Genomic DNA, 26,671 nt, shown 5'->3' on the forward strand with positions numbered 1-26,671 from the left:
CCCCAATTTTCAAATTTATTTTTTGCCAACTTTTCCCCCCAAATTTCCCCAATTTTTATATTTATTTTCCTCCATTTTTAGCCCATTTTCCCCCCAATTTTTACATTTATTTTTTGCCAATTTTTGCCCATTTCCCCCCGAATTTTCCCCAATTTTCCCCAATTTTTACATTTATTTTTCCCCCATTTTTGCCCATTTTTCCCCAATTTTTATATTTATTTTTCCCCCATTTTTTGCCCATTTTTCCTCAATTTTTACATTTATTTTTTGCCCATTTCCCCCCCAATTTTCCCCAATTTTCACATTTATTTTTTGCTCATTTTTTCCCAATTTTTAAAGGTTTTTTTACCCATTTTCCCCCCAATTTTCCTCAATTTTTGCCCATTTTCCCCCCAATTTTTCCTCAATTTTTCCCCAATTTTCAAATTTATTTTTTGCCAATTTTTCCCCCCAAATTTCCCCAATTTTTACATTTATTTTTTACCCATTTTCCCCCAATTTTCCTCAATTTTTGCCCATTTTCCCCCCAATTTTTCCTCAATTTCCCCCCAATTTTTACATTTATTTTTTACCCATTTCCCCCCCAATTTTCCCCATTTTTCCCCAATTTTCAAATTTATTTTTGCCAATTTTTGCCCATTTTCCCCCGAATTTTCCTCCTGAGTTTTCCCCAATTTCCCGAATTTTCCCCAATTTTTACATTTATTTTTTGCCCATTTTCCCCCCCGAATTTTCCCCCATTTTTTGCCCATTTCCCCCCCAATTTTTCTCAATTTTCCCCCATTTTCACCCCGAATTTTCCCCAATTTTTCCCCATTTTCCCCCAATTTTTACATTTATTTTCCCCATTTTTTTGCCCATTTCCCCCCCAATTTTCCCCCATTTTTTGCCCATTTCCCCCCCAATTTTTCCCCAAATTTCCCCCAATTTTTCCATTTATTTTCCCCATTTTTCCCCCATTTTCCCCATTTTTAACCCCTTCCTGACCTGCCTGTAGGCTGCAATCTGCCCCTCGTAGTCCCGGTTGTATTTCCTCAGTTTCTGCCTCAAGGAGCTCAAAGCTTTGGCGTTGTTTTTGTTCATTTTCTTCTTGCCCTCCTTGTCCTCCCACAGCTGAGGGGAAAAAGGGGAAAAAATGAGAAAAAAGGAAAAAAAGGAGAAAAAATGACCCAAAATGGTGAAAATTACAAAAAAAAGGAGAAAAAATGACCCAAAAATGACAAAAAATGACAAAAAAATGACCCAAAAATCATAAAAAATGGTGAAAATTTAAAAAAAAATAAAAGGTGGAAAATGGTGAAAATTACACAAAAAAAGGAGAAAAAATGACCCAAAAATGACCCAAAAATCACAAAAAAATGACCCAAAAGTCACAAAAAAATGACCCAAAATGGTGAAAATTACAAAAAAAAAGAAGGAGAAAAAATGACCCAAAAATGACAAAAAATGACAAAAAAATGACCCAAAATGGTGAAAATTACAAAAAAAAAAGGACAAAAAATGACCCAAAAATGACCCAAAAATCACAAAAAAAGGACCCAAAATGGAGAAAAAATGGTGAAAATTAAAATAATAAAGGGGGGAAATTCCAAAAAAAGAGGACAAAAAATGACCCAAAAATGACCCAATATGGAGAAAAAATGGTGAAAATTAAAAAAATAAAGGGGGAAATTCCCCAAAAAAAAGGACCCAAAAATGACCCAAAAATCATAAAAAAAAGACCCAAAATGGAGAAAAAATGGTGAAAATTAAAAAAATAAAGGGGGAAATTCCCCCAAAAAAAAGGACAAAAAATGACCCAAAAATGACAAAAAATGACAAAAAAAAGACCCAAAATGGAGAAAAAATGGTGAAAATTAAGAAAAATAAAGGGGGGAAATTCCCCAAAAAAAAGGACAAAAAATGACCCAAAAATGATGAAAAATGACCCAAAAATGACCCAAAGATCACAAAAAAATGACCCAAAATGGAGAAAAAATGGTGAAAATTAAAAAAAATAAAGGGGGGAAATTCCCCCCAAAAAAGCAGAAAAATCAGAAAAAAACCTCAAATTAAAATTACAAAAAAAAGGCAAAAAATGGCAAAAAAAGGAGAAAAATCAGGAAAAAAAGGGAATAAAAATGGCCAAAAAATTGGAGAAATACTTTAAAAATGGTTAAAAATTCTGTAAAAATTATTTTAAAAATGGTGAAAAAAAGCCAAGAAAAATCCGAAAAAATGGCAAAAAAATTGTAAAAAAAAGCAGAAAAAAATCAGAAAAAACTCAAATTAAAATTACAAAATAATTGGGAAAAATAAAAAAAAATCTTTAAAAATTCTGTAAAAATTATTTTTAAAAATGGTGAAAAAAGCCAAGAAAAATCCGAAAAAATGGCAAAAAATCGCAAAAAAAAAATCAGGAAAAATCACAAAAAAACCCAATAAAAATTAATTTTAAAAAAATCAGGAAAAATATTAAAAAGTGCTTAAAAATTCTGTAAAAATTATTTCTAAAATTGATAAAAAAAGGAAAGAAAAATCTGAAAAAATGGCAAAAAAATTGCAAAAAAAAAGGCAAAAAAATTTGAAAAAAAGCAGAAAAAAAGCAGAAAAAATCCCAATAAAATTAATTTAAAAAATCAGGAAAAATATTTTAAAAATCCTTATTTTTTTAAAAAATTATTTTTAAAAATGGTGAAAAAAGCCAAGAAAAATCCGAAAAAATGGCAAAAAATTGCAAAAAAAATTGAAAAAAAGCAGAAAAAAAATCAGAAAAAAAATCCCAATAAAAATTAATTTAAAAAATCAGGACAAATATTGAAAAAATCCTTAAAAATTCTGTAAAAATTATTATAAAATATGGTGAAAAAAAGGCAAAAAAAAATCGGAAAAAGGACAAAAAAATCAGAAAAAAATCAGAAAAAAAGCCCAATTAAAAAAAAATAAAAATTTCGGGAAAAATGTAAAAAAATCCTTAAAAATTCTGTAAAAATGATTTTTTAAAATGGTGAAAAAAGCCAAGAAAAATCCGAAAAAATGGCAAAAAAATTGAAAAAAGCAGAAAAAAATCAGAAAAAAAATCCCAATAAAATTAATTTAAAAAATCAGGAAAAATATTTTAAAAATCCTTATTTTTTTAAAAAAATTATTTTTAAAAATGGTGAAAAAAGCCAAGAAAATCCGAAAAAATGGCAAAAAAAAGGCAAAAAAATTGAAAAAAAGCAGAAAAAAATCAGAAAAAAAATCCCAATAAAAATTAATTTAAAAAATCAGGAAAAATACTTTAAAAATCCTTAATTTTTTTAAAAAAATTATTTTTAAAAACGGTGAAAAAAGCCAAGAAAAATCTGAAAAAATGGCAAAAAATGGCAAAAAAAATTGAAAAAAAGCAGAAAAAAATCCCAATAAAAATTAATTTAAAAAATCAGGAAAAATATTTTTTAAATCCTTAATTTTTTTAAAATTATTTTTAAAAATGGTGAAAAAAGCCAAGAAAAATCCGAAAAAATGGCAAAAAAAAGGCAAAAAAAAGCAGAAAAAAGCCCTAAAAATGTCAAATTTTCACTAGAATAAAGGTGGAAAAAAGCTCAAATTTCGGCCTGACCCAAAATGTGGATTTTTCAGCCCAAATTTTCACCTCGTTGAGATAATCCTCGAGGTCTGCCAGGATCCTGAGGTAGAACCTGGGGACTCCATCCCGGTCCACGACGCCCTTGGCCTTGGCCCAGGCACGGCCCAGCAGCTCAAACTCCTGGGGAAAAATTGGGGAAAAATGGGAAAAATTGGGAAATATTGGGGGGAATTGGGAAATTGGGGGAAATTGGGGGGAATTGGGGGGAAATTGGGGGAAAATTGGGTGGAAAAAGGGAAAAAATTGGGGGAGAAATTGGGAAAATTGGGGGGAAATGGGGGAAAATTGGGGAAAAATGGGGGGGGAAATTTGGGGGGAAATTGGGGGAAATTGGGAAAATATTGGGGGGAAATGGGGAAATTGGGGGAAATTGGGGGAGATTGGGGGGAAATTGGGGGAAATTGGGGGGAAATTGGGGGAGATTGGGGGGAAATTGGGGGAAATTGGGGGGAAATTGGGGGGAATTGGGGGGAAATTGGGGGGAATTGGGGGGAAATTGGGGGGAAAAAGGGAAAAAATTGGGGGAGAAATGGGGAAAATGGGGAAAATGGGGGGAAAAAGGGAAAAAATTGGGTGAAAAAAGGGGAAAAATTGGGTGAGAAATGGGAAAAATGGGGAAAATGGGGGGAAATTGGGGAGAAAATTGGGTGGAAAAAGGGAAAAAATTGGGTGAGAAATGGGGAAAATGGGGGGAAAATTGGAGGGAATTGGGGGAAATTGGGGGGAAATGGGGAAAATTGGGAAAATTGGGGAAAATTGGGGAAAAAGGGGAAATTGGGGGGAAATGGGGAAAAAATTGGGTGAGAAATGGGGAAAGTGGGTGAAAAATGGGGGAAAATTGGGGGGAAAATGGGGAAAATGGGTGAGAAATGGGGAAATTGGGGAAAATTGGGGGGAAATTGGGGGGAATGGGGGGAAATTGGGGGGAGAAATGGGGAAAATGGGGGAAAAATGGGGGGAAAATGGAGGGGGAATTGGGGGGAAATGGGTGAGAAATGGGGAAAATTGGGGGGAAAAAGGGAAAAAATTGGGGGAGAAATGGGGAAAATTGGGAAAATTGGGGGGAAAATGGGGGGGAAATTGGGAAAATTGGGGGAAATTGGGAAATTTGGGAAAATTGGGAAATTTGGGGGGAATTGGGGGAAATTGGGGGGAAAGAGGGAAAAAATTGGGTGAGAAATGGGGAAAATGGAAAAAATTGGGTGAGAAATGGGAAAAATGGGGAAAATTGGGAAAAAAGGGGGAAATGGGGGGAAAATGGGGAAAATGGGGAAAATTGGGGGGAAATTGGGGAAAATTTGGGGAAAATTGGGGAAAAAAGGGAAAAAATTGGGGGAGAAATGGGGAAAATGGGGGAAAAATGGGGAAATTGGGGAAAAATGAGGGGAAATTGGGGAAATTGGGGAAAATGGGGAGAAATGGGTGAAAATTGGATAAAAATGGGAAAAATGGGGAAAAAATGGGAAAAATGGGGAAAATTGGGGGAAAAATGGGGGAAAAATGGGGAAATGGGGGAAATTGGAGGGAAAATGGGGAAAAATTGGGAAAATTGGTGAGAATGGGAAAATTGGGGGAAAATGGGAAAATGGGGAAAAATGGGGGAAAATGGGGGGAAATTGGTTAAAATGGGGTGAGAAATGGGGGAAAAATAGGGGAAAAATGGGAAAACTTGGGGAAAATGGGAAAAATTGGGGGAAAATGGGGAAATAGGCGTGAAAACCAGGAAAAATGGGGAATTTTGGGGTGGAAATTGAGGATCTTTGAGGGGAATTTTTAGGGTAAAATTGAGGATTTTTGGGGTGTAAATTGGGGATTTTAGGGGCGATTTTTGGGGTGAAAAGTGGGGGTTTTAGGGGTGATTTTTGGGGTGTAAATTGGGGATTTTAGGGACGATTTTTGGGGTAAAAAGTTGGGATTTTAGGGGTGATTTTTGGGGTGAAAAGTGGGATTTTAGGGGCGATTTTTGGGGTGTAAATTGGGGATTTTAGGGGCGATTTTTGGGGTGTAAATTGAGGATTTTTGGGGTGTAAATTGGGGATTTTAGGGGCGATTTTTGGGGTGAAAAGTGGGGGTTTTGGGGCTCTGGGCACCTCGAGGCAGCGGCTGACGTCGCGGATCTTCATGGCGTTGCGGATGGAGCGGATCAGGTTGGTGAGTTCCTCGTACCTGGGGTCAATCAGGATCAATTAGGATCAATCACGTTTGATTGGGGTCCATTGGGATCGATTGGGATCAATCGGAGTCGATTTGGAGCCATTGGGACCAAGAGGGATCAATAGAGATTGATTGGGATTGATTGAGGTCAATTTGGAGCCATTGGGATCAATACGGACCCATTGAAACCAATAGGGACCAATTAGGGCCATTGAAACCAAATGGGATCAATAAGGACCCATTGGGATCAATAGGGATCAATATGGGTCCATTGAAACCAATAGGGATCAATACAAACCCATTGAAACCTATAGGGATCAATTTGGGGCCATTGGGATCAATGGAAACCAAACCAATAGGGACCAATAGGGATCAATACAGACCCATTGAAACCAACAGGGATCAATACGGGTCCATTGAAACCAATAGGGATCAATACGGACCCATAGAAACCAATGGGATCAATAAGGACCCAATGAAACCAATAGGGATCAATAAGGACCCAATGAAACCAATCGGGATCAATTTGGGGCCATTGGGATCAATGGAAACCAAACCAATAGGGATCAATACAAACCCTTTGGGACCAATAGGGATCAATACGGGTCCATTGAAACCAATAGGGATCAATTTGGGGCCATTTAAACCAATAGGGATCAATTTGGGGCCATTGGGATCAATGGAAACCAAACCAATAGGGACCAATAGGGATCAATAAGGACCCATTGGCATCAATAGGGATCAATACGGACCCATTGGGACCAATAGGGATCAATACGGCCCCATTGAAACCAATAGGGACCAATACAAACCCATTGAAACCAATAGGGATCAATACGGACCCATTGAAACCAATAGGGACCAACTTGGAGCCATTAGAACAAACAATCAATACCCGATCAATACCCGATCAATACCCGATCAATACCATATCAATACCCGATCAATACCGATCAATCACTCTCACCTCTTGTCGCGGGCGCTCCTCACCACGCGCTTGGTGTCCTCCTCATCCTCACTGAGCAGCAGGGGCCTGGGGGCGGGGCCAGACACCGTTAACCCCACCCCCTTTTCCTTCAGCCACTCCCCTTTCCTTTAGCCCCACCCCTTTTTCCTTAGCCCCTCCCATTCATTTAACCCCACCCCCTTTTCATCTGACCCCTCCCCTTTCCTTTAACCCCACCCCCTTTCATTTAGCCCCTCCCCTTTACTTTAACCCCGCCTTCTTTTAGCCCCTCCCCCTTTTGATTTAACCCCTCCCATTTCCTGTTAACTCCTCTTTTTCCTTTAGCCCCACCCCTTTTCTTAAACTCCTCCCTTTTCTCTTAAGCCCCTCCCCATTCCCTTTAAGCCCCTCCCCTTTAACCCCACCCATTGCTTTTACTCTTCCTCTTTTAGCCCCTCCTCTCCCCCTTTAGCCCCTCCCCCTTTCCTTTAACCCCACCCTTTTCCCCTTCCCCATTAACCCCTCCCCTTTTCTTTAACCCCTCCCCTCCCACTCTTTCCCTTCGCTCCGCCTCCACTTCTATAGACTCCTCCCCACCCTTTAGCCCCTCCCACGTCTTAAACCCCTCCCCCTTTTCCAATTCAGCCTCCTTTACTCTGTTTAAGCCCCTCCCACAGCCCTTTAGGCCCCTCCCCTTCTTCTTTACCCCACCAATTTAACTCCTCCCCTTTCCCCTTTAACCCCTCCCCTTTCCCTTTAAGCCCCGCCCCTTTCCCTTTGGCCCCGCCCACTTGCTGTAGGGTCCCCCGGCGCTTTGGGCGCGGTTTCATCTCCCGACGCTGAGGACTCGGACTCGGAGTCGGAGCCGGTGGTGAAAAATCGCGACATTATCGCGACAGAGAGGGAGGGGCAGCCTGGGGAGACAAAACCGGCAAAAAATCCCGAGGTTTGGACCCAAAAATTCACGATTTTCACCCAAAATGTCAGCATTTTCACGCAAAACTTCATGGGTTAAACCTATAATTTGAGCGGTTTGGCCCAAAATCTGAAGGGTTTAAAGCGAAAATTGGAGGTTTTAAAGCGAAATTTGCACCCAAACTCCCAAACTTCAGCCCAAAATCAATAATTCCAGTCCAAAATTCCCCAATTTCCCCTCAAAACCCCCAAAATTCGGCCTCAAAACGCCCAAATTCCGCCCCTCCCCCATTCCTCCCACCCCTTCCGAGCTGCGATTTCTGCCGCGTTTTTTACCCCAAAATCCGCGAATTTCGCCCCAAATCCTCCCCCACCCCCCCCCACGCGCACCTCCCCAACCCCAGAACCCCCCCTGGGCCCCTCCCCCACCCCCCAATTCCGCTCCTCCCCCCCCGCACCGAACGCGCCGCACGCGGAGCCGCCGGTACGGAAAGGCTGAAAGGCCGAACCGGAAGTGGATCTACGTCACTTCCTTTCTTAAGTCCGCCCACTTCCGGTTTAGCGCGCAAGGAACGCTGGGAAAGCGAGTCCAGAAGTAGCAAAGAGCCGAAATCGGAGGCTTTTGACCCACTAAGTCGCGGTTTTGGGGTGAAAATTGAACGATTTTAATAAAGATCGGCTTTTTAACCTCAGATTCGAAGGTTTTCCAGTCAGAATTCGCGAATTTTTACCTCAGAATTCGCGAGTTTTTTCTTTACAATTATAGGGGTTTTTTATTCCCCAAACCTCCCGATTGTGACCCAAAAATTTCGGATTTTATCTCCGAAATTCGCAATTTTGGGTAACAATCGAACGTTTTGAACAATAATCGACATTTCTGCCACAAATTCGGCGACTTTTATCTCACAATTATCGAGATTTTACCTCCCTAACTTGGCCGATTTTGATCCAAAAATGCTGAATTTTACCCTCCAAAACTGCGTTTCTGGGTGAAAACGGAAGGTTTTTAATAAAAACCGTTTTGTTTTGCCTCAGATTCGGCCATATTTACCTCAGCAGTATCGGGTTTTTTACCTCCTAAAATCGGCTGATTTTAACCCCGAATCCTGGATTTTATCCCCAAAATTTGTGATTTTGGGGGAGAATTGAACATTTTTAATAAAAATCTACTTTTTAACCTCAGATTTGAAGTGTTTTCCCTCAGAATTTAGGAATTTTTCCCTTTCCTCACAATTCACGAGTTTTTACCTCAGAATTGTCAATTTGTTCCCTCCACAAATCTGGACGATTTTAACCCAAAAATACCAAATTTTACCCCCCCCCCCCCAAAGTTGCGTTTCTTGGTGAAAATGGAAGGTTTTAAATTAAAATGAAGGGTTTGGTCTCAAATTAGGCGATTTTTACCTCAGAGTTTTACCATGAAGTTTTATCACACAGTTTTCTGTTTTTTTCCCTCCCTAATCAGCCGATTTTGACACAAAATCTTGGATTTTACCTCAGAAATTAGCAATTTTGGGTGAGAATTGAATGTTTTGAACAATAATCAACATTTTAGCCACAAATTTGGCGATTTTTACCTCAGAATTCTCCAGTTTTTACCTCACAATTCTCGATTTTTCACCTCAGAACTATCGGGGTTTTTTACCTCCCTAAATTGGCCATTTTAGTTCAAAAATGCAGGAATTTAGCCCCCAAAAGTTGCATTTCAGGGTGAAACCTGAAAGTTTTAAATAACAATCGAGGTTTTAGCTGCAAATTTGGCGATTTTTACCTCAGAATTCGCAAATTTTTACCTCAGAATTGACAATTTTTCACCTCAGAACCTCCAATGTTTCTACTCTCTAAACTGGCTGATTTTGACCCAGAAATGGCAGAATTTTCCCCATCAAATTCACGTTTCTGGGTAGAAATTCAATATTTGTAGTAAAAATTGACCTTTTTGCCTCAAATTCCAACATTTTTACCTCAGAATTCGCAAGGTTTTACCTCACAATTATCAGGTTTTACCATCCAAACCGGCCGATTTGGACCTATAAATGTTGGATTTTTACCTCCAAAATTTACGTTTCTGGATGGAAATAAAATATTTTTAATAAAAGTCAACATTTTTTCCTCAAATTTGAAAATTTTTACCTCAGAATTTGCGAGTTTTCCCCTCGCAATTATCGGGTCCTTACCACCCAAACCTTTTGGACCCAAAAATGTCGGGTTTTTCCTCCGAAATTAACGTTTCTGGATGGAAATCGAATATTTTTAATAAAAAATCAACTTTTTTGCCTCAAATTCTAAGCTTTTTACCTCAGAATTCCACAGTTTTTACCTCACAATTATCGGGCTTTACCACCCAAACCGGCCGATTTTAACCCAAAAATGTCAGATTTTACCTCCGAAATTAAGGTTCCTGCGTGAAAATTCAATAATTTAAATTAAAATCTACTTTTTTCCCCACAAATTCGGCGATTTTAACTTCAAAATTCCCAAGTTTTTACCTCACAATTCCCCGGGGGGTTGCCTCAACTCTTCTCCCAGTTCCCGCCCTAGTTCCGGTTTGGCGCGCAGGGAACGCTGGGAAAGCGAGTCCGGAGGTGCCGAGGACCAAAAATCGGCGGATTTTTCCCCAAAAGCGCCTCGAAAGTCGCGATTTTAGGTAAGAATGGAACGTTTTAAACAATAATCGATGTTTCTGTCTCAATTTCTGCGCGTTTTGCCTCAGAATTCTCCAGGTTTTACCTCACAATTCCCAAGTTTTTACCTCAGAATTAGCGAGTTTTTCTCTCTTAAATCGGTGGATTTTGCCCCAAAAGTGCCTCAAAAGTCGCGGTTTTGTGTAAGAATCGAAATTTTGAACAGTAATCGACATTTTTTCCACAAATTCGGCGATTTTATCTCAGAATTCGCAAGTTTTTACCTCAGAATTATCGATTTTTCACCTCACAATTATCGAGATTTTAACCTCCCAAAAAAATCGATTTTGACCCAAAAATGATGGATTTTACCTCTGAATTGCACGATTTTAGGTAAGGACCGTATATTTTAACTAATAATCGACATTTTTTCCCGAAATTCGGCGATTTTTACCTCATAATCCGCCAGTTTTTACCTCACAATTTCCCATTTTTTACCTCAGAATTCCTGAGGTTCTTTCCGCCCCAAATCTGGCTGATTTTACCCCTCAAAATTGACATTTCTGGGTGAAAACTGAAGGTTTTAAATAAAATTGGGGGATTTGGTCTCAAATTTGAAATTTACCTCAGAATTCCCAACTTTTTACCTCAAAATTGCCGAGTTTTTTCCCTCCCAAATTGGCCAATTTTGCCTCAAAATGTCAGATTTTACCTCCTAAATTCATGATTTTCAGTAAGAATTGAACATTTTTAATAAAAATCCTTTTTTTTTTTGCCACAAATTCAGCATTTTTCCCCTCAGAATTCGTGAGTTTTTACCTCAGAATTATTGGGCTTTTTACTTCCTAAAATCAACCAATTTTGACCCAAAAATGCTGAATTTTATCTCCCAAAATTCCCATTTCTACCCCCAAATTCCCAACTTTACCCCCAAAATTCGATATTCTTACCTCCAAAAATTCACATTTGACCCCAAAATCTCCGAATTTTACCCCCAAAATCCCCAAATTTACCCCAAAATTCTCAATTTTACTAAAAATCCCCATTTTTACCCCAAAATCTCCATTTTTAACCCCAAAAATTCCACGTTGCTCCAAAAATCCCCAATTTTACCTCCAAAATTGACATTTTTACCTCCAAAAAAACCGGATTTTTGCCCCAAAATCCCCAATTCTACTCTAAAATTTTGACTCCAAATCCCCAATTTTTACCCCAAAATTTGGAATTTTTACCCCAAATCCCCAATTTTGCCTAAAAAATCCGATTTTGCCCCCCAAATTCCCATTTTTTATCCAAAAAATGACCAAATTTAATCCAAAGTTTCCCTTTTTTTAATGAGAAATGTCCCAGTTTGGGCTCAGGGGTCACTCAGGGGTTGCTCAGTGACCAGGCCAGGGTCACTCTGTGGTCACTCAGTGGTCACTCAATGGTCACTCTGTGGTCACTCAGTGGTCACTCAGTGGTCACTTCCAGGGTCACTCTGTGGTCACTCAGTGGTCACTCCAAGGCCATTCCAGTGGTCACTCAATGGTCACTCAGTGGTCACTCAGTGGTCACTTTGTGGTCATTTCAAGGCCATTCCAGTGGTCACTCAATGGTCACTTTGTGGTCACTTCCAGGGTCACTCTGTGGTCACTCAGTGGTCACTCCAAGGCCATTTCAGTGGTCACTCAATGGTCACTCAGTGGTCACTCAATGGTCACTTTGTAGTCACTTCCAGGGTCACTCAGTGGTCACTCAATGGTCACTCTGTGGGCACTCAATGGTCACTCTGTGGTCACTTCCAGGGGTCACTCTGGGGTCACTCAGTGGTCACTCAGTGGTCACTCCAAGGCCATTCCAGTGGTCACTCAATGGTCACTCAGTGGTCACTCAATGGTCACTTTGTGGTCACTTCCAGGGTCACTCAGTGGTCACTCAGTGGTCACTTTGTGGTCATTTCAAGGCCATTCCAGTGGTCACTCAATGGTCACTTTGTGGTCACTTCCAGTGTCACTCAGTGGTCACTCAGTGGTCACTTTGTGGTCATTTCAAGGCCATTCCAGTGGTCACTCAATGGTCACTTTGTGGTCACTTCCAGTGGTCACTCTGTGGTCACTTTGTGGTCACTCCAAGGCCATTTCAGTGGTCACTCAATGGTCACTTTGTGGTCACTTCCAGTGGTCACTCGATGGCCACTCAGTGACCAGGCCAAGGGTCACTTCCAGGGTCACTCTGTGGTCACTCCAAGGCCATTCCAGTGGTCACTCAATGGTCACTCAGTGGTCACTTTGTGGTCATTTCAAGGCCATTCCAGTGGTCACTCAATGGTCACTTTGTGGTCACTTCCAGGGTCACTCTGTGGTCACTTTGTGGTCACTTCCAGGGTCACTTTGTAGTCACTTCCAGTGGTCACTCAGTGGTCACTCAGTGGTCACTCAGTGGTCACTCCAAGGCCATTCCAGTGGTCACTCAGTGGTCACTCAATGGTCACTCAATGGTCACTTTGTGGTCACTTCCAGGGTCACTCTGTGGTCACTCTGTGGTCACTCCAAGGCCATTTCAGTGGTCACTCAATGGTCACTCTGTGGTCACTTCCAGGGTCACTCTGTGGTCACTCAGTGGTCACTCCAAGGCCATTTCAAGGGTCACTTTGTGGTCACTTCCAATGGTCATTCAGGGGTCAATCCAAGGCTGTTCCAGTGGTCACTCAATGGTCACTTCCAAGGCCAATCCAGGAGGTCAGTGGTCACTCCATGGTCACTGGTCACTCAGTGGTCACTCCATGGTCACTCAGAGCCCAGTGGTCACTCAGTGGTCACTCAGTGGTCACTCCATGGTCACTCAGAGCCCAGTGGTCACTCAGTGGTCACTCAGTGGTCACTCCTGGCCGCAGAACGCCGCGTGAGCCCCCAGGGCGACCCCTCCGGCCGTGGCGATGGCGACTTCGGCCACCAGAGTGACCACAGCGACGGCCAGAGGCTGCTGGGGGAGGGGCACCTGCGGACAGAGGTCACCAGGGGTCACTCAGGGTCACTCAGGGTCACTCATTGGTCACTCCAATGGTCACTCTTTGGTCACTCTGTGGTCACTCATTGGTCACTCATTGGTCACTCTGTGGTCACTCATTGGTCACTCATTGGACACTCAATGGTCACTCTGTGGTCACTCATTGGTCACTCATTGGTCACTCAGGGGTCACTCAGGGTTCACTCTGTGGTCACTCATTGGTCACTCAATGGTCACTCTGTGGTCACTCTGTGGTCACTCATTGGTCACTCTGTGGTCACTCATTGGTCACTCATTGGTCACTCATTGGTCACTCAGGGTTCACTCTGTGGTCACTCATTGGTCACTCAATGGTCACTCTGTGGTCACTCTGTGGTCACTCATTGGTCACTCTGTGGTCACTCATTGGTCACTCATGGTCACTCAGGGGTCACTCATTGGTCACTCATGGTCACTCTGTGGTCACTCATTGGTCACTCTGTGGTCACTCAGGGGTCACTCATTGGTCACTCAATGGTCACTCATGGTCACTCTGTGGTCACTCATTGGTCACTCTCTGGTCGCTCATTGGTCACTCTGTGGTCACTCTGTGGTCACTCATTGGTCACTCATTGGTCACTCTCTGGTCACTCAATGGTCACTCTGTGGTCACTCATTGGTCACTCAATGGTCACTCAATGGTCACTCATTGGTCACTCAATGGTCACTCATTGGTCACTCAATGGTCACTCAGGGGTCACTCAGTGGTCACTCATTGGTCACTCATTGGTCACTCTGTGGTCACTCTGTGGTCACTCTGTGGTCACTCATTGGTCACTCATTGGTCACTCAATGGTCACTCTGTGGTCACTCTTTGGTCACTCATTGGTCACTCATTGGTCACTCAGGGGTCACTCAGGGGTCAAAGGTCACTGACCTGCTCACTCAGGTTGTTGTAGGCGTTCCCGTAGGCCCCGCCCCCCACAAGCCCCTCCCCCAGCGCCAGCGCCGCGGCCACGCCCAGCCCGGGGAGGAGATGATTGACAGCCACGGCAGCCAATAGGAAGGAGGCCAGCAGCACCTGGGGGCGGGGCCAGGGAAAGAATGGGGGAAAAAAGAGGAAAATTTGTTTAAAAACGGGGATGGAAATTGGGGGAAAATTGGGGGAATTTGGGAAAATAATTGGGGGAAATTTTAGGGAAAAAATTTGGGGAAATTTTAGGGAAAAAAATGTGGGAAATTTTAGGGAAAAATTTGGGGGAAATTGTAGGGAAAATGTGGGGGAAATTTAGAGGAAAATGGGGGGAAATTGGGAAAAATCGGGGGAAAATTTGGGTTAAAAAAGGGAATGAAAATGGGATTAAAATGGGGAAAATGGGGGAAAATGGGGTTTGAGGGGATCTGTGGGGCACATTTGGGATCTATGGGGCAGATTTGGGGTCTATGGGGCAGATTTGGGGTCTGTTGGGCAGGATTGGGATTTATGGGATAAGACTGTGATCTATGGGGCAGTTTTAGGCTCTATGGGTCAGATTTGGGATCTCTGGGGCAGATTTGGGGTCTATGGGTTCTCTGACTGAGATCAATGGGGCAGAATTGGGGTCTGTGGGGCAGATTTCAGATCTATGGGGTCAGACTGTGATCTGTGGGACACATTTGGGGTCTATGGGGCAGTTTTAGGGTCTATGGGGCCGATTTGGGATCTGTGGGGCAGCTTTGGGATCTATGGGGCAGTTTTAGGGTCTGAGGGGCACATTTGGGATCTATGGGGTCTGACTGTGATCTATGGGGCACATTTAGGGTCTATGGGGTCAGGGATGATCTATAGGGAAGTTTTAGGGTCTATGGGGCAGTTTTAGGCTCTGTGGGGCAGGTTTGGGATTTATGGGGCAGATTTGGGATCTATGGGGTCAGGGATGATCTATGGGGCAGATTTGGGATCTGTGGGGCACCTTTGGGATCTATGGGGCAGATTTGGGGTCTATGGGGCAGATTTGGGATCTATGGGGTCAGGGATAATCTATGGGGCAATATTGAGGTCTATGGGGCAGTTTTAGGCTCTGTGGGGCAGATTTGGGATTTATGGGGCAGATTTGGGATTTATGGGCTCAGGGATAATCTATGGGGCAATATTGAGGTCTATGGGGCAGTTTTAGGCTCTGTGGGGCACTTTTGGGGTCTGTGGGTCCCACCTGTGCCAGCGCCAGCCCCCAGAGGCGCCGCAGGCGGAGGCAGCGCAGGGACGAGCGCGAGACGAAGACGCCGGCCTGGTAGAGCAGCTGCAGCCTGCGGGCAGGAAGGGGTTAAAAACACGGGGCAGGAAGGGGTTAAAGGTGGGGTTAAACGCGGGGAGTTTTGGGGTAAAAAATTGGGAATTTGGGGGATTTAAAATTGGGGAATTTTTTGGGTTAAAAATTGGGAATTTTGGGGTAAAGGTGGGGCAGGAAAGGGTTAAACGTGGGGTTAAACGCGGGGATTTTTGGGGTAAAAATTGGGAATTTCGGGGATGTAAAATTGGGAAGTTTTGGGATTGAAAAGTTGGGAGCTTTGGGGTTAAAAATTGGGAGTTTTGGGCTAAAAATTAAGAATTTTGGCGATAAAATTTGTGGGATTTTGGGGGCTAAAAGATTGGGAATTTTTGGGATTAAAATTTGGGAGTTTTGGGCAAAAAATTAAGAATTTTGGGGTAAAAAAATTGGGAATTTTTGGGATTAAAATTTGGGAATTTGGGGTTACAAACTGGGAATTTTGGGGTTGAAAATGGGACTTTTGTGGTTGAAATTTGGGAGTTTTGGGGAAAAAATTAAAAATTTTGGCAATAAAATTTGGGGGATTTTGTGGGCTAAAAATTTGAGAATTTTTGGGATTAAAATTTGGGAGTTTTGGGCTAAAAATTAAGAATTTTGGGGTAAAAAAATTGGGAATTTTTGGGATTAAAATTTGGGAATTTGGGGTTACAAACTGGGAATTTTGGGCAAAAAATTAAAAATTTTGGCAATAAAATTTGGGGGATTTTGTGGGCTAAAAATTTGAGAATTTTTGGGATTAAAATTTGGGAGTTTTGGGCTGAAAATTAAGAATTTGGGGGTAAAAAAATTGGGAATTTCAGGATTGAAATTGGGACTTTTGGGAGGTTTAAATTGGAAATTTCGGGCTTGAAAATGGAGAATTTTGGGATTTAAATGGAGACTTTTGGAATTTTGGGGTTAAAAATGGCCAATTTTGGGGCGGGGTCCCCGTGCCCCTCCCCCCTGCCCGCCCCTCCCCCACTCACGTGCGGTACTGGGCGCTGTGGGGGAGGGGTGAGGAGGGGAAGTAGAGCAGCTCCATCTGCGGGGGGGAGGGGCCGAGGCTGGGGGCGGGGCCGAGGCTGGGGGCGGGGCCAAGTAGCCCTGACCCCTCCCCCACCGCCCAGAGCCCCTCCCCATCCACAAATTCCATTTTAGCCCTGCCCACATCACAATTCCGCCATTTTAGCCCCTCCCACATCCGCAAATTCCATTTTAGCCCCACCCACATCACAATTCCGCCATTTTAGCCCCACCCGCATCCCTTTAAGCCCCTCCCACATCACAATTCCGCCATTTAGCCCCGCCCCCAATCCTGCCATTTTAGCTCCTCCCACATCCTTTTAAACCCCTCCCCCCAATTCCGCCATTTTAGCCCTGCCCCCACCCCAAGTCCACCATTTTAGCCCCGCCCCCATAATTCTGCCATTTTAGCCCCTCCCACATCCCTTTAAGCCACTCCCACATCACAATTCTGCCATTTTAGCTCCTCCCACATCCCTTTAAGCCCCCCGCCCCAATTCCGCCATTTTAGCCCCGCCCCCACCCCAAATCCGCCATTTTGAGCCCCTCCCCAACCTCAAATCCGCCATTTTGAGCCCCTTCCCCATCCCCAATTTCACCATTTTTAGCCCCTCCCCCTCCCTTTTAAGCCCCTCCCCCTCCCATTAAAGCCCCTCCCAACCCCTTTAAGCCCCTCCCCAGCCTTTAAGCCCCTCCTCCAGCCCATTTTAGCCCCGCCCCCTCACCAGCCCCTGGTTAACGAAGTATTCGGCGAAGTAAACGAGGCCCAGGGGCGCCCCCTGGCGGAGAGCGGCCTGAAGGGGGCGGGGCTACATCAGGCCACGCCCCTTCCCATCCCAAAGCCCTGCCCCTTCCCCAAACCCCGCCCCCATCCCCAAATTTCCCCCCCGCTCATTTTCCTGCCATCTCCATATTTGGGGAAGGGGCGGGGTTTGAACCAAGCCCCACCCCCTTCATTAAGCCCCACCCCCTTCAAAATTTCACAATTTCCCCCAGAATTTCCCAATTTCTAACCAAAAATTCCCATTTTTATCCCCAAAATTCTCGATTTTTAAGCCAGAATTTCCCAAATTTTAACCCCAAAATTTTGATTTTTGACCCCAAAATTTCCCCATTTTTTTACCCTAAATTTTGAAATTTTACCTCCAAAATTTCCCAAATTTTCACCACAAAATTCCCGAATTTTAACCGCAGATTTTCCCAATTTTTCATCCCAAAATTCTCCATTTTAACCCCAAATTTCCCAATTATTAAACCTAAAATTCCCAAATTTTAACCCCAAAATTTTGATTTTTGAACCCAAAATTTCCCCATTTTTTACCCTAAATTTTGAAACTTTTAAATCCAAAATTTCCCAAATTTTCAACCCAAAATTTCTCTAATTCAAACAAAAATTCCAATTTTTGAACTTAAAATTTCCCAATTTTTTACCCTGAATTTTGAAACTTTTAACCCCAAAATTCCCAAATTTTAACCCAAAATCCCAATTTTTAAACCCAAAAAAATCTGAAATTTTAAACCCCAAATTCCCAATTTTAACCCAAAAATTCCCCATTTTTCGAACCAAAGTTTCCCAATTTTTGATAAAAATTCAAAATTTTGTCTCTCAAAATTCCCAAATTTTAAACCCCCACATTTCCCACCCCAAAATTTTCCAAATTTCATCCAAAATTTCCCCCTAAAATTCCAAATTTTTGACCCAAAATTCCCCTTTAAGCCCCTCCCCTTTGAGCCCCACCCGTTGAAGCCCCGCCCCTTTCTCACCTTGGCCACGCCCCATTTCTCCTCTCTGGCCCCGCCCCCTTCGTCGGGGTGGGGGAGGGGCGGGGCCGGCCTGGGGGGAGGGGCCGGGCCCAGGAGGAAGAAAAAACTGGGGAGAAAAAGAGAAAAAAAGGAGAAAAATGTAAAATTTAAAATTATTTAAATTAGGGGGAGGGGCCAAGGAAGGCCACGCCCACTTTGGGGGTTGGGAAATTTTGAAATTGGGGTTAAAAATTGGGAATTTTTGGAGAAAAACTTGGGGATTTTGGGGTTGAAATTTCAGAAATTTGGAGCTGAAATTTGGGAATTTTGGGATTAAAAATTTGGGGTAAAAAATTGGGGATTTTAGGAATGAAATTTTCTCTAAAAATTCAAAATTTGAGGTAAAAATTTCAAGTTTAAGATATAAAAAGAGAATTTGGGTGAAAAAAGGAGAATTTGGGGTTTAAAAAGTTGAAATTTTGGGGTTTAAAAATGTGAATATTTTGGGTTAAAAAAGGAAATTTTGAGTTAGAAAAACGGAATTTTGGGATTAAAAGAGGTGAAATTTTAGGGGTTAAAAAGGGAATTTTAGGTTTAAAAAGGGGAATTTTTTGGGTTAAAAAAGGGAATTTTGGGTTTGAAAAGTTGAAATTTCTGGGTTAAGAAAAGGGAATTTTGGGTTTAAAAAGTTGCATTTTTGGGGTTTAAAAAGGTGAAATTTCTGAGTTAAAAAAAGGGAATTTTGGGTTTAAAAAGGTGAATTTTTGGGGGCTAAAAAGGGGAATTTCGGGATTAAAAAATTAAATTTTTGAGGTTAAAAAAGTTGAATTTTTTGGGTTTGAAAAGGTGAATTTTTTGGGTTAAAAAAAGTTGAATATTTTTGGGTAAAAAAAGGAATTTTGGGTTTAAAAAGCTGAATTTTTTGGGTTTAAAAACCGAAATTTTGGGATTTAAAAAGTTGAATTTTCGGGGGTTAAAAAAAGGGAACTTTGGATTAAAAAGGTGAAAATTTTGGGTTAAAAAAAGGGAATTTGGGGTTAAAAAGGTTGAATTTTTGGGGTTAAAAAAAGGGAATTTCAGGTTAAAAGAGGTGAAATTTTTGGGTTAAAAAGAGAGAATTTTGGGCTTGAAATGTTGCATTTTTTGGGTTAAAAAAGGGGAAATTTTGGGGTTAAAAAGGTGAAATTTTGGGGTTAAAAAGGTGAAATTTTTGGGTTAAAAAAGGAGAATTTTGGGTCTGACCTGAGCAGCATCAGGGGGGGCAGGGCCAGGAACGGCAGCAGCGCGTGGGGGAGGGGCAGCCACGCCCTCAGCCCCCAGAACCCCAAAGCTCCGCCCAGTCCGGCCGCGCCCGTCCCCGACGACCAATGGGAGAGCCCGGAGCTGCTGGGGGAGGAGCCAAGTTAGAATGGCCACGCCCACTTCGGAAATTCACGGTTTGGACCAATTTGGAGCCAATTTTGGGGAATTTTGACCCAATTTTTGAATATTTTCACCCCATTTAAAGCCCCACCCACTTTTGGGGTAGCCACGCCCACCCGCATGAAGCCCCGCCCACTTGGCCCCACCCATCTCCCATTTTTGGCTGATTTTAACCAAATTTGGCCAATTTGGGCCCAACTTTGGTGATTTTGGACCCAATTCAGGAGAATTTCCCCCTGATTTAGAAGCTCCTCCCACTTCTTCTGTGACCACGCCCACCCACATGAAGCCCCGCCCACCTGGCCCCAGCCCATTCCAAATTTTAGCAGATTTGGACCAAATTTTGCCAATTTTGACCCAAATTTTGGTAATTTTGGATCAATTTAATGAAATTTTACCTGCATTTTTGAGCCCCGCCCACTTTTTGTCTGGCCACGCCCAGCAGAGGAAGCCACGCCCACCAGGCTCCACCCCCAATCCCTTCCTTGGTGATTTTGCACCAAATTTGACCAATTTTGACAAAATTCAGGTGATTTTAAACAAATTTGTATCCCCATTTAAAAGCCACGCCCACTTTGTGTGTAGCCACGCCCATCCACATCAAGCCCCGCCCACCTGGCCCCACCCCTCGCCCATATTTTTAATATTTTGACGAAATTTGGACCCAAATTTTGATAATTTCGGACCAATTTTATGGAATTTTAACCCCATTTTAAAGCCACGCCCACCAAAATCAAGCCACGCCCACTTGGCCCCACCCCATTCCCATTTGGAGCTGATTTTATCCAAATTTGGCCAATTCTGCCTCTTTTTTTTTGGTCCCTCCCCCCATTTTGGGGTGTGGCCCTGGTGGGCGTGGCCATCGGGTGTAGCCACGCCCAGCTGAGGTGAGGCCACGCCCCCTTACCTGGGGTAGGAGGAGGCCAAGGTCAGGAAGGTGACCTCACCAAGCCCCGCCCCCGCACTGCCCAGAGCCACACCTGGGGACAAAGAGTGACCATGAGTGACCAATGAGTGACCATGAGTGACCAATGAGTGACCACAGAGTGACCATTGAGTGACCAATGAGTGACCAAAGAGTGACCACAGAGTGACCAATGAGTGACCAAAGAGTGACCAATGAGTGACCAAAGAGTGACCACAGAGTGACCAAAGAGTGACCAATGAGTGACCAATGAGTGACCAAAGAGTGACCAATGAGTGACCAATGAGTGACCAATGAGTGACCAATCAGTGACCAATGAGTGACCACAGAGTGACCAATGAGTGACCAAAGAGTGACCAATGAGTGACCAAAGAGTGACCACAGAGTGACCAATGAGTGACCAAAGAGTGACCAATGAGTGACCAAAGAGTGACCACAGAGTGACCAAAGAGTGACCAATGAGTGACCAATGAGTGACCAAAGAGTGACCAATGAGTGACCAATGAGTGACCAATGAGTGACCACAGAGTGACCAAAGAGTGACCACAGACTGACCACAGAGTGACCAATCAGTGACCATTGAGTGACCAATCAGTGACCAATCAGTGACCAATGAGTGACCAATGAGTGACCCTGAGTGACCACAGAGTGACCACAGAGTGACCACAGAGTGACCACAGAGTGACCACAGAGTGACCAATGAGTGACCACAGAGTGACCAATGAGTGACCAATGAGTGACCAATGAGTGACCAGAGAGTGACCAATGAGTGACCAATGAGTGACCATGAGTGACCAATGAGTGACCACAGAGTGACCATTGAGTGACCACAGAGTGACCAATGAGTGACCAATGAGTGACCACAGAGTGACCAATGAGTGACCACTGAGTGACCAATGAGTGACCACTGAGTGACCACTGAGTGACCACTGAGTGACCAATGAGTGACCAATGAGTGACCAATGAGTGACCAATGAGTGACCCCAACCCCAAAAATCACCAAAAAATCCCCCAAAAATCTCCCAAAAATCTCCAAAAAAATCTCAAAAAATCTCCAAAAAAATTCCCAAAAAACCTCAAAAAATCCCCAAAAAATCTCCAAAGAAATCTCAAAAAATCTCCAAAAAATCTCATAAAAACCTAAAAAAAATCTCAAAAAACCTGAAAAAAAATCTCCAAAAAATCTCCAAAAAATCCACCAAAATATCCTCAAAAAATCTCATAAAAAATATCAAAAAGATCCTCAAAAAACCTCAAACAATCTCAAAAAAATCCCAAAATTTTCCAAAAAATCCCAAGAAATGCCAAAAAAATCCCCAAAAAATCCCCCAAAAACTCCAAAAAATCTCAAAAAATGCCCAAAAAATCTCATAAAAATCTCCAACAAATCTCCAAAAAATCCCAAAAAAACCTCAAAAAATCCCCAAATATTCCAAAAATGCCCCAAAATGACCCCGAGTGACCACAAGTGACCCCTGAGTGACCCCAATCCCAAAAATAACCAAAAAATCCCCAAAAATTAAAAAAAAGCCAAAAAAACACTCAAAAAATCTCAAAAAATCCCCCAAAAATCTCAAAAAAATCTAAAAAAAAATCCCCAAAAAACCTCAAAAAAAATCTCAAAAAATCCTCAAAAAAATCCCCAAAAAATCTCAATAAAATCTCAAAAAAATCCCCAAAAAACCTCAAAAAAATCTCAAAAAAATCCCCAAAAAATCTCAATAAAATCTCAAAAAACCCCCCAAAAAACCTCAAAAAAATCTCAATAAAATCTCAAAAAACTCCCCAAAAACCTCAAAAAAATCTCAAAAAATCCTCAAAAAAATCCCCAAAAAACCTCAAAAAATCTCAAAAAAATCCCCAAAAAAACTCAAAAAAACCCTCAAAAAATCTCCAAAAAAATCCCCAAAAACCTCAAAAAAATCTCAAAAAATCCTCAAAAAAATCCCTAAAAAATCTCAATAAAATCTCAAAAAAATCCCCAAAAAACCTCAAAAAAATCTCCAAAAATCCTCAAAAAAACCCCTCAAAAATCTCCAAAAAAATCCCCAAAAAACCTCAAAAAAAATCTCAAAAAAATCCCCAAATATTCCCAAAATGCCCCAAAACGACTCTGAGTGACCCCGATTGACCCCGAGTGACCCCAAGTGACCCCGAGTGACCCCAAGTGACCCCGAGTCCCCTCTCACCCCCGAGGCCGCTCAGGGTCCCTTTGGCCGCAGCCACGGCGCTGACGCTGCCCCACAGGCACAGGGCCACGCCCACCACGCGCAACCTGCGGGCAAAAACCACCAAAATTGCCCTTTTTGAGCCCAAAATTCCTTTCCTAAAATTTCTTCCCCAAAATCCCATTCTTTTCTGAAAAATTCCCTTTTTTTCCCCAAAATTTCCAATATTTTCTCAAAAAAAATTCCCTTTTTTCCCCCAAAAAATTCCAATATTTTTGCAAAAAAAAATCCCTTTTTTTTCCCCAAAAATTCCAATATTTTCTCCAAAAAAATTTCCCTTTTTTCCCCCCCAAAAAATTCTCTTTTTCCCCAAAAAATTCCAATATTTTCTCAAAAAAAAAATCCTTTTTCCCCCCAAAATTCCAATATTTTCACAAAAAAATTCCCTTTTTTTCCCCAAAAAATTCCAATATTCTCACCAAAAAAATTCTCTTTTTCCCCAAAAAATTCCAATATTTTCTCAAAAAAATTTCCCTTTTTTCCCCCCAAAAAAATTCTCTTTTTCCCCCAAAAATTCCAATATTTTCACAAAAAGAAATTCCCTTTTTTTTCCCCCAAAAATTCCAATATTTTCTCAAAAAAAATTTCCCTTTTTTCCTCCAAAAATTCCAATATTTTCTCAAAAAAAATTTCCCTTTTTTCCTCCAAAAATTCCAATATTTTCTCAAAAAAATTCCCTTTTTTCCCCCCAAAAAAATTCTTTTTCCCCCAAAAATTCCAATATTTTCCCAAAAGCAATTCCCTTTTTTCCCCCAAAAATTCCAATATTTTCACAAAAAAAAATCCCTTTTTTTTCCCCCAAAAATTCCAATATTTTCTCCAAAAAAATTCCCTTTTTTCCCCCCAAAAATTCCAATATTCTCACCAAAAAAATTCTCTTTTTTCCCCCCAAAAGTTCCAATATTTTCGCAAAAAAATTCCCTTTTTTCCCCCCCAAAAAATTCTCTTTTTCCCCTAAAAATTCCAATATTTTCACAAAAAGCAATTCCCTTTTTTTCCCCCAAAAAATTCCAATATTTTCACAAAAAGAAATTCCCCTTTTTTTCCCCAAAAAATTCCAATATTTTCTCCAAAAAAAATTCCCTTTTTTCCCCCAAAAAATTCCAATATTCTCACAAAAAAATTCTCTTTTTTCCCCCAAAAAATTCCAATATTTTTGCAAATTTCCCTTTTTATCCCCTTAAATCTCCCCTTTTCCCTCCCCAAAAATTGACTTTTTCACCCCAAAATAGTCTCTTTTTTTTACCTTTCCTAATCCCCCAAATATTCAATTTTCACCCCACCAAAATTTTCCATTTATTTTAAAAATAATGGAAATTTTTATCTTCCCAAAATTTCGTTTTTCATCCCAAAATATTCTCTTATTTTGTACCAAAATTGCTTTTATCACCCTTAAAAATTCCCTTTTTTTCAGAATTTTTTAAAAAAATCTCCTATTTCCCAAAAAACTTTGATTTTCCTCCCATAAAGTCCATTTAAGAAAAATATCTTTTTTCCCTAAAATTCCTTTTTTCCCAATAAAATCCCCTTTTTCCTCCCAAAAAATCGCTTTCATTTCCCCAAAACATTCCTTATTTTCCTTCCTGAAAATTCTTTTTTCTCCTTTAAAAATTTCAATTTCCTCCCCAAATTTCCCTTTTCCACCAAATATTTCCATTTTTCCCCTCCAAAAATTCCCTTTTGCCCCCAAAATCCCTTAATTAAAAATAAATTTCCTATTTCCCCCAAAAAATTTCCTTTATTATCAAAAATTTCCCTTTTACCCCTTCAATTTTCCCCTCAGATTTTCCAATTTTCCCCCCCAAAATTTCCAATTCCCCCAATCCCCTTTTAGCCCCGCCCCCCCTTAAGCCACGCCCCTTTAAGCACCGCCCCTTTAAGCCCACCCCCTTTAGGCCCCGCCCATTTCTCACCTGTCGGGCAGGTAAGGCCCCACCAGGGGCAGCAGCAGCTTCACCACCAGGGCGGGGACGACATCGGCCAATAGGACGGCCTGAGGAGCCACGCCCCTTTAAGCCCCTCCCCTTTATGCCCCACCCATTTAAACCCCACCCCTTTAAGCTCCACCCCCTCAAACCTCCAAAATTTTAAACCCCACCCCTTTAAGCTCCGCCCCTTACACCTCCAAAAATTTAAGCCCCACCCACTTAAACCCTGCCCATTTCCGCTCCTCCCATTTAAGCCCCACCCATTTAAGCCCCACCCTTCAAACCCCGCCCCTTCAAGCCCCTCCCACTTAATTCCCCCCCTTTAAGCCCCGCCCTTTAATCCCCATTCCTTTCAATTGCTCCCATTTATGTCCCGCCCTTTAAGCCCCGCCCATTTAAGCCCCTCCCCTTGAAACCTTTCCTATTTAAGCCCCACCCCTTCAAGTCCCTCCTATTTAATCCCTACACTTGAAGCCCCACCCCTTAAACCTCCAATAATTTAAGCCCCTCCCATTTAAACCCTGCCCCTTTTAGCTCCTCCCATTTAAGCCTCACTCCTTTACCCCAACCTTTAGGCCCCGCCCATTTTAAACTCTCCCATTTAAACTCCACCCCATTAATCTCCGCCCACTTAAGCCCCCCCCATCAAGGTCACTCCCATTTAAGCCCCACCCCTTCAAGCCACTCCCATTTAGGCCCCACCCCTTTAAACCCTTTCCCATTTAATTCCCACCCATTTGGGCCCCGCCCAGTTAAGCCCCGCCCCCTTTAAGCCCCACCCACCCCAGTCCCCACAGGATCGCAGTCGTGCCGGCTCCGATTCCGCCGCTCTTCCCCCTAAAAAAATCCGGGAAAAATCCCCCAACATCCAATCAGAAAAGGGGGCGTGGCCTTTCCAAAAGGGGCGTGGCTAATACAAAACAGGGTGTGGCCCAAAAATGGGCGTGGCCACTCACGGGGCGTGGCTCCAGCAGGTCGCGGGCGGCGCTGAGCATCACCACATAGGGGAGGTTGTTACAGAGGCCCAAAATCCTGCGGAGGGCGGGGCTTAGAGGGGCGTGGCCACGCGTGTGGGCGTGGTCACACCTGGGTGTGGCACGCCTGAAAGGGGCGTGGTTGTGGGGGGGAAGGGCTGAAAAGGTGAGGTTTTGGCGGGAAATTTTGGGGGGGTTAAGGTTGGGGGAAGGGTTTAAAGGGGCGTGGTCAAAAAGGGGCGGGGCTTAAATGGGTAGGTTGTCCCCAAAATGGCTCCGTTTTGGCGGGAAATTTTGGGGGCTTGAAGTCGGTAGGGGCTTGGGGGCGTGGTTTAAAATGGGGGCGGGGCACTCACCAAAAAGCTGCTCCGATTCGCCAGGAGGAGGTCGGAGTGGGAGGGGGAGGCGGGGGAGGGGCGGAGTCTTCGTCTGAGGGGGAGAGGAGAAGTTTGGAAGGGATTTGGGGGGAAATTTGGCAGATTTTGGGGGCGGTTTTGTGTCCCCCTGCCCGTTTTACGGCCCCCTTCCCTGCTCCCTGTTTCCCTTCCCGAGTCCATTCCCGGCTCCTTATCCTGGTTTTAATTCCAGTTTTTTTTCCCGAATTCCCGGTTTTTATCCCCACTTTTGTTCCCCGTTTTTGCCTCTCACCCGGCGGCAGCAGCGGTTCCTCGTCCGCCATGTTGGGAGCCGGTCATGTGACACCGCGATCACGTGACTTTTCCAAAGCAAATCCATATTTGGCAATTTGTGGGCGTGGCTTTAAGGGAGGAAAATCCATAGTAGGAGATGAGGGGCGTGGCTTTGTCACGAGCGAATCCATATAAGGAATATTGCTTATGCCATATAAGGAAAAATAGGCGTGTCTTTAACCATATATGGTGTTATGTGGGCGTGGTTTGTGACCGCTCTGAGGCGGTGCCGCCA

The 26,671-nt window shown here is 42.7% G+C and overlaps 2 protein-coding genes across 3 annotated transcripts; both read right to left on the reverse strand.

Annotated features, from left to right (window-relative positions):
- Nucleotides 1-987: 987 nt before the first annotated feature.
- Nucleotides 988-8,129, reverse strand: LOC136570787 (eukaryotic translation initiation factor 3 subunit C-like; the record flags this gene model as incomplete). The annotated part of the gene is made up of 6 exons (XM_066571183.1): nt 8,084-8,129; nt 7,502-7,624; nt 6,732-6,797; nt 5,701-5,776; nt 3,617-3,730; nt 988-1,113 (listed from the first exon to the last, which is right to left on the reverse strand). Coding segments are annotated over exons 4-6 (273 nt in total), but the record flags the coding sequence as incomplete, so codon positions are not given.
- A 3,428-nt stretch (nt 8,130-11,557) lies between these two features.
- On the reverse strand, nt 11,558-26,497 carry CLN3 (CLN3 lysosomal/endosomal transmembrane protein, battenin). Of its 2 annotated transcripts, none has more exons than XM_066571188.1 (14): nt 26,396-26,497; nt 26,104-26,176; nt 25,730-25,805; nt 25,557-25,610; nt 24,759-24,838; nt 22,807-22,892; nt 20,600-20,672; nt 19,513-19,653; nt 18,292-18,397; nt 17,253-17,321; nt 16,491-16,546; nt 15,409-15,502; nt 14,154-14,297; nt 11,558-13,228 (listed from the first exon to the last, which is right to left on the reverse strand). In XM_066571188.1, the coding sequence occupies exons 1-14, from the start codon at nt 26,424-26,426 to the stop codon at nt 13,109-13,111; spliced, it is 1,203 nt and encodes a 400-aa protein (XP_066427285.1). In that variant the 5' UTR covers nt 26,427-26,497; the 3' UTR covers nt 11,558-13,108. The 2 variants fall into 2 exon arrangements, with proteins under 2 accessions (XP_066427285.1, XP_066427284.1); XM_066571187.1 differs by having other exon boundaries at nt 19,513-19,656.
- Nucleotides 26,498-26,671: the final 174 nt, after the last annotated feature.

This window comes from Molothrus aeneus, unplaced genomic scaffold, assembly GCF_037042795.1.
Source record: "Molothrus aeneus isolate 106 unplaced genomic scaffold, BPBGC_Maene_1.0 scaffold_364, whole genome shotgun sequence".
In the NCBI taxonomy this organism is placed as follows: domain Eukaryota; kingdom Metazoa; phylum Chordata; class Aves; order Passeriformes; family Icteridae; genus Molothrus; species Molothrus aeneus.

Coding starts and splice junctions, on each gene's coding strand:
- CLN3 (XM_066571187.1), bottom strand. CDS start 26,426: ATGGCGGACGAGGAACCGCTGCTGCCGCCGG. Junction 25,806..26,103: donor CGAATCGGAGCAGCTTTTTG/GTGAGTGCCCCG, acceptor CGCCCTCCGCAG/GATTTTGGGCCTCTGTAACA. Junction 24,839..25,556: donor GCGATCCTGTGGGGACTGGG/GTGGGTGGGGCT, acceptor GTGGCTCCTCAG/GCCGTCCTATTGGCCGATGT.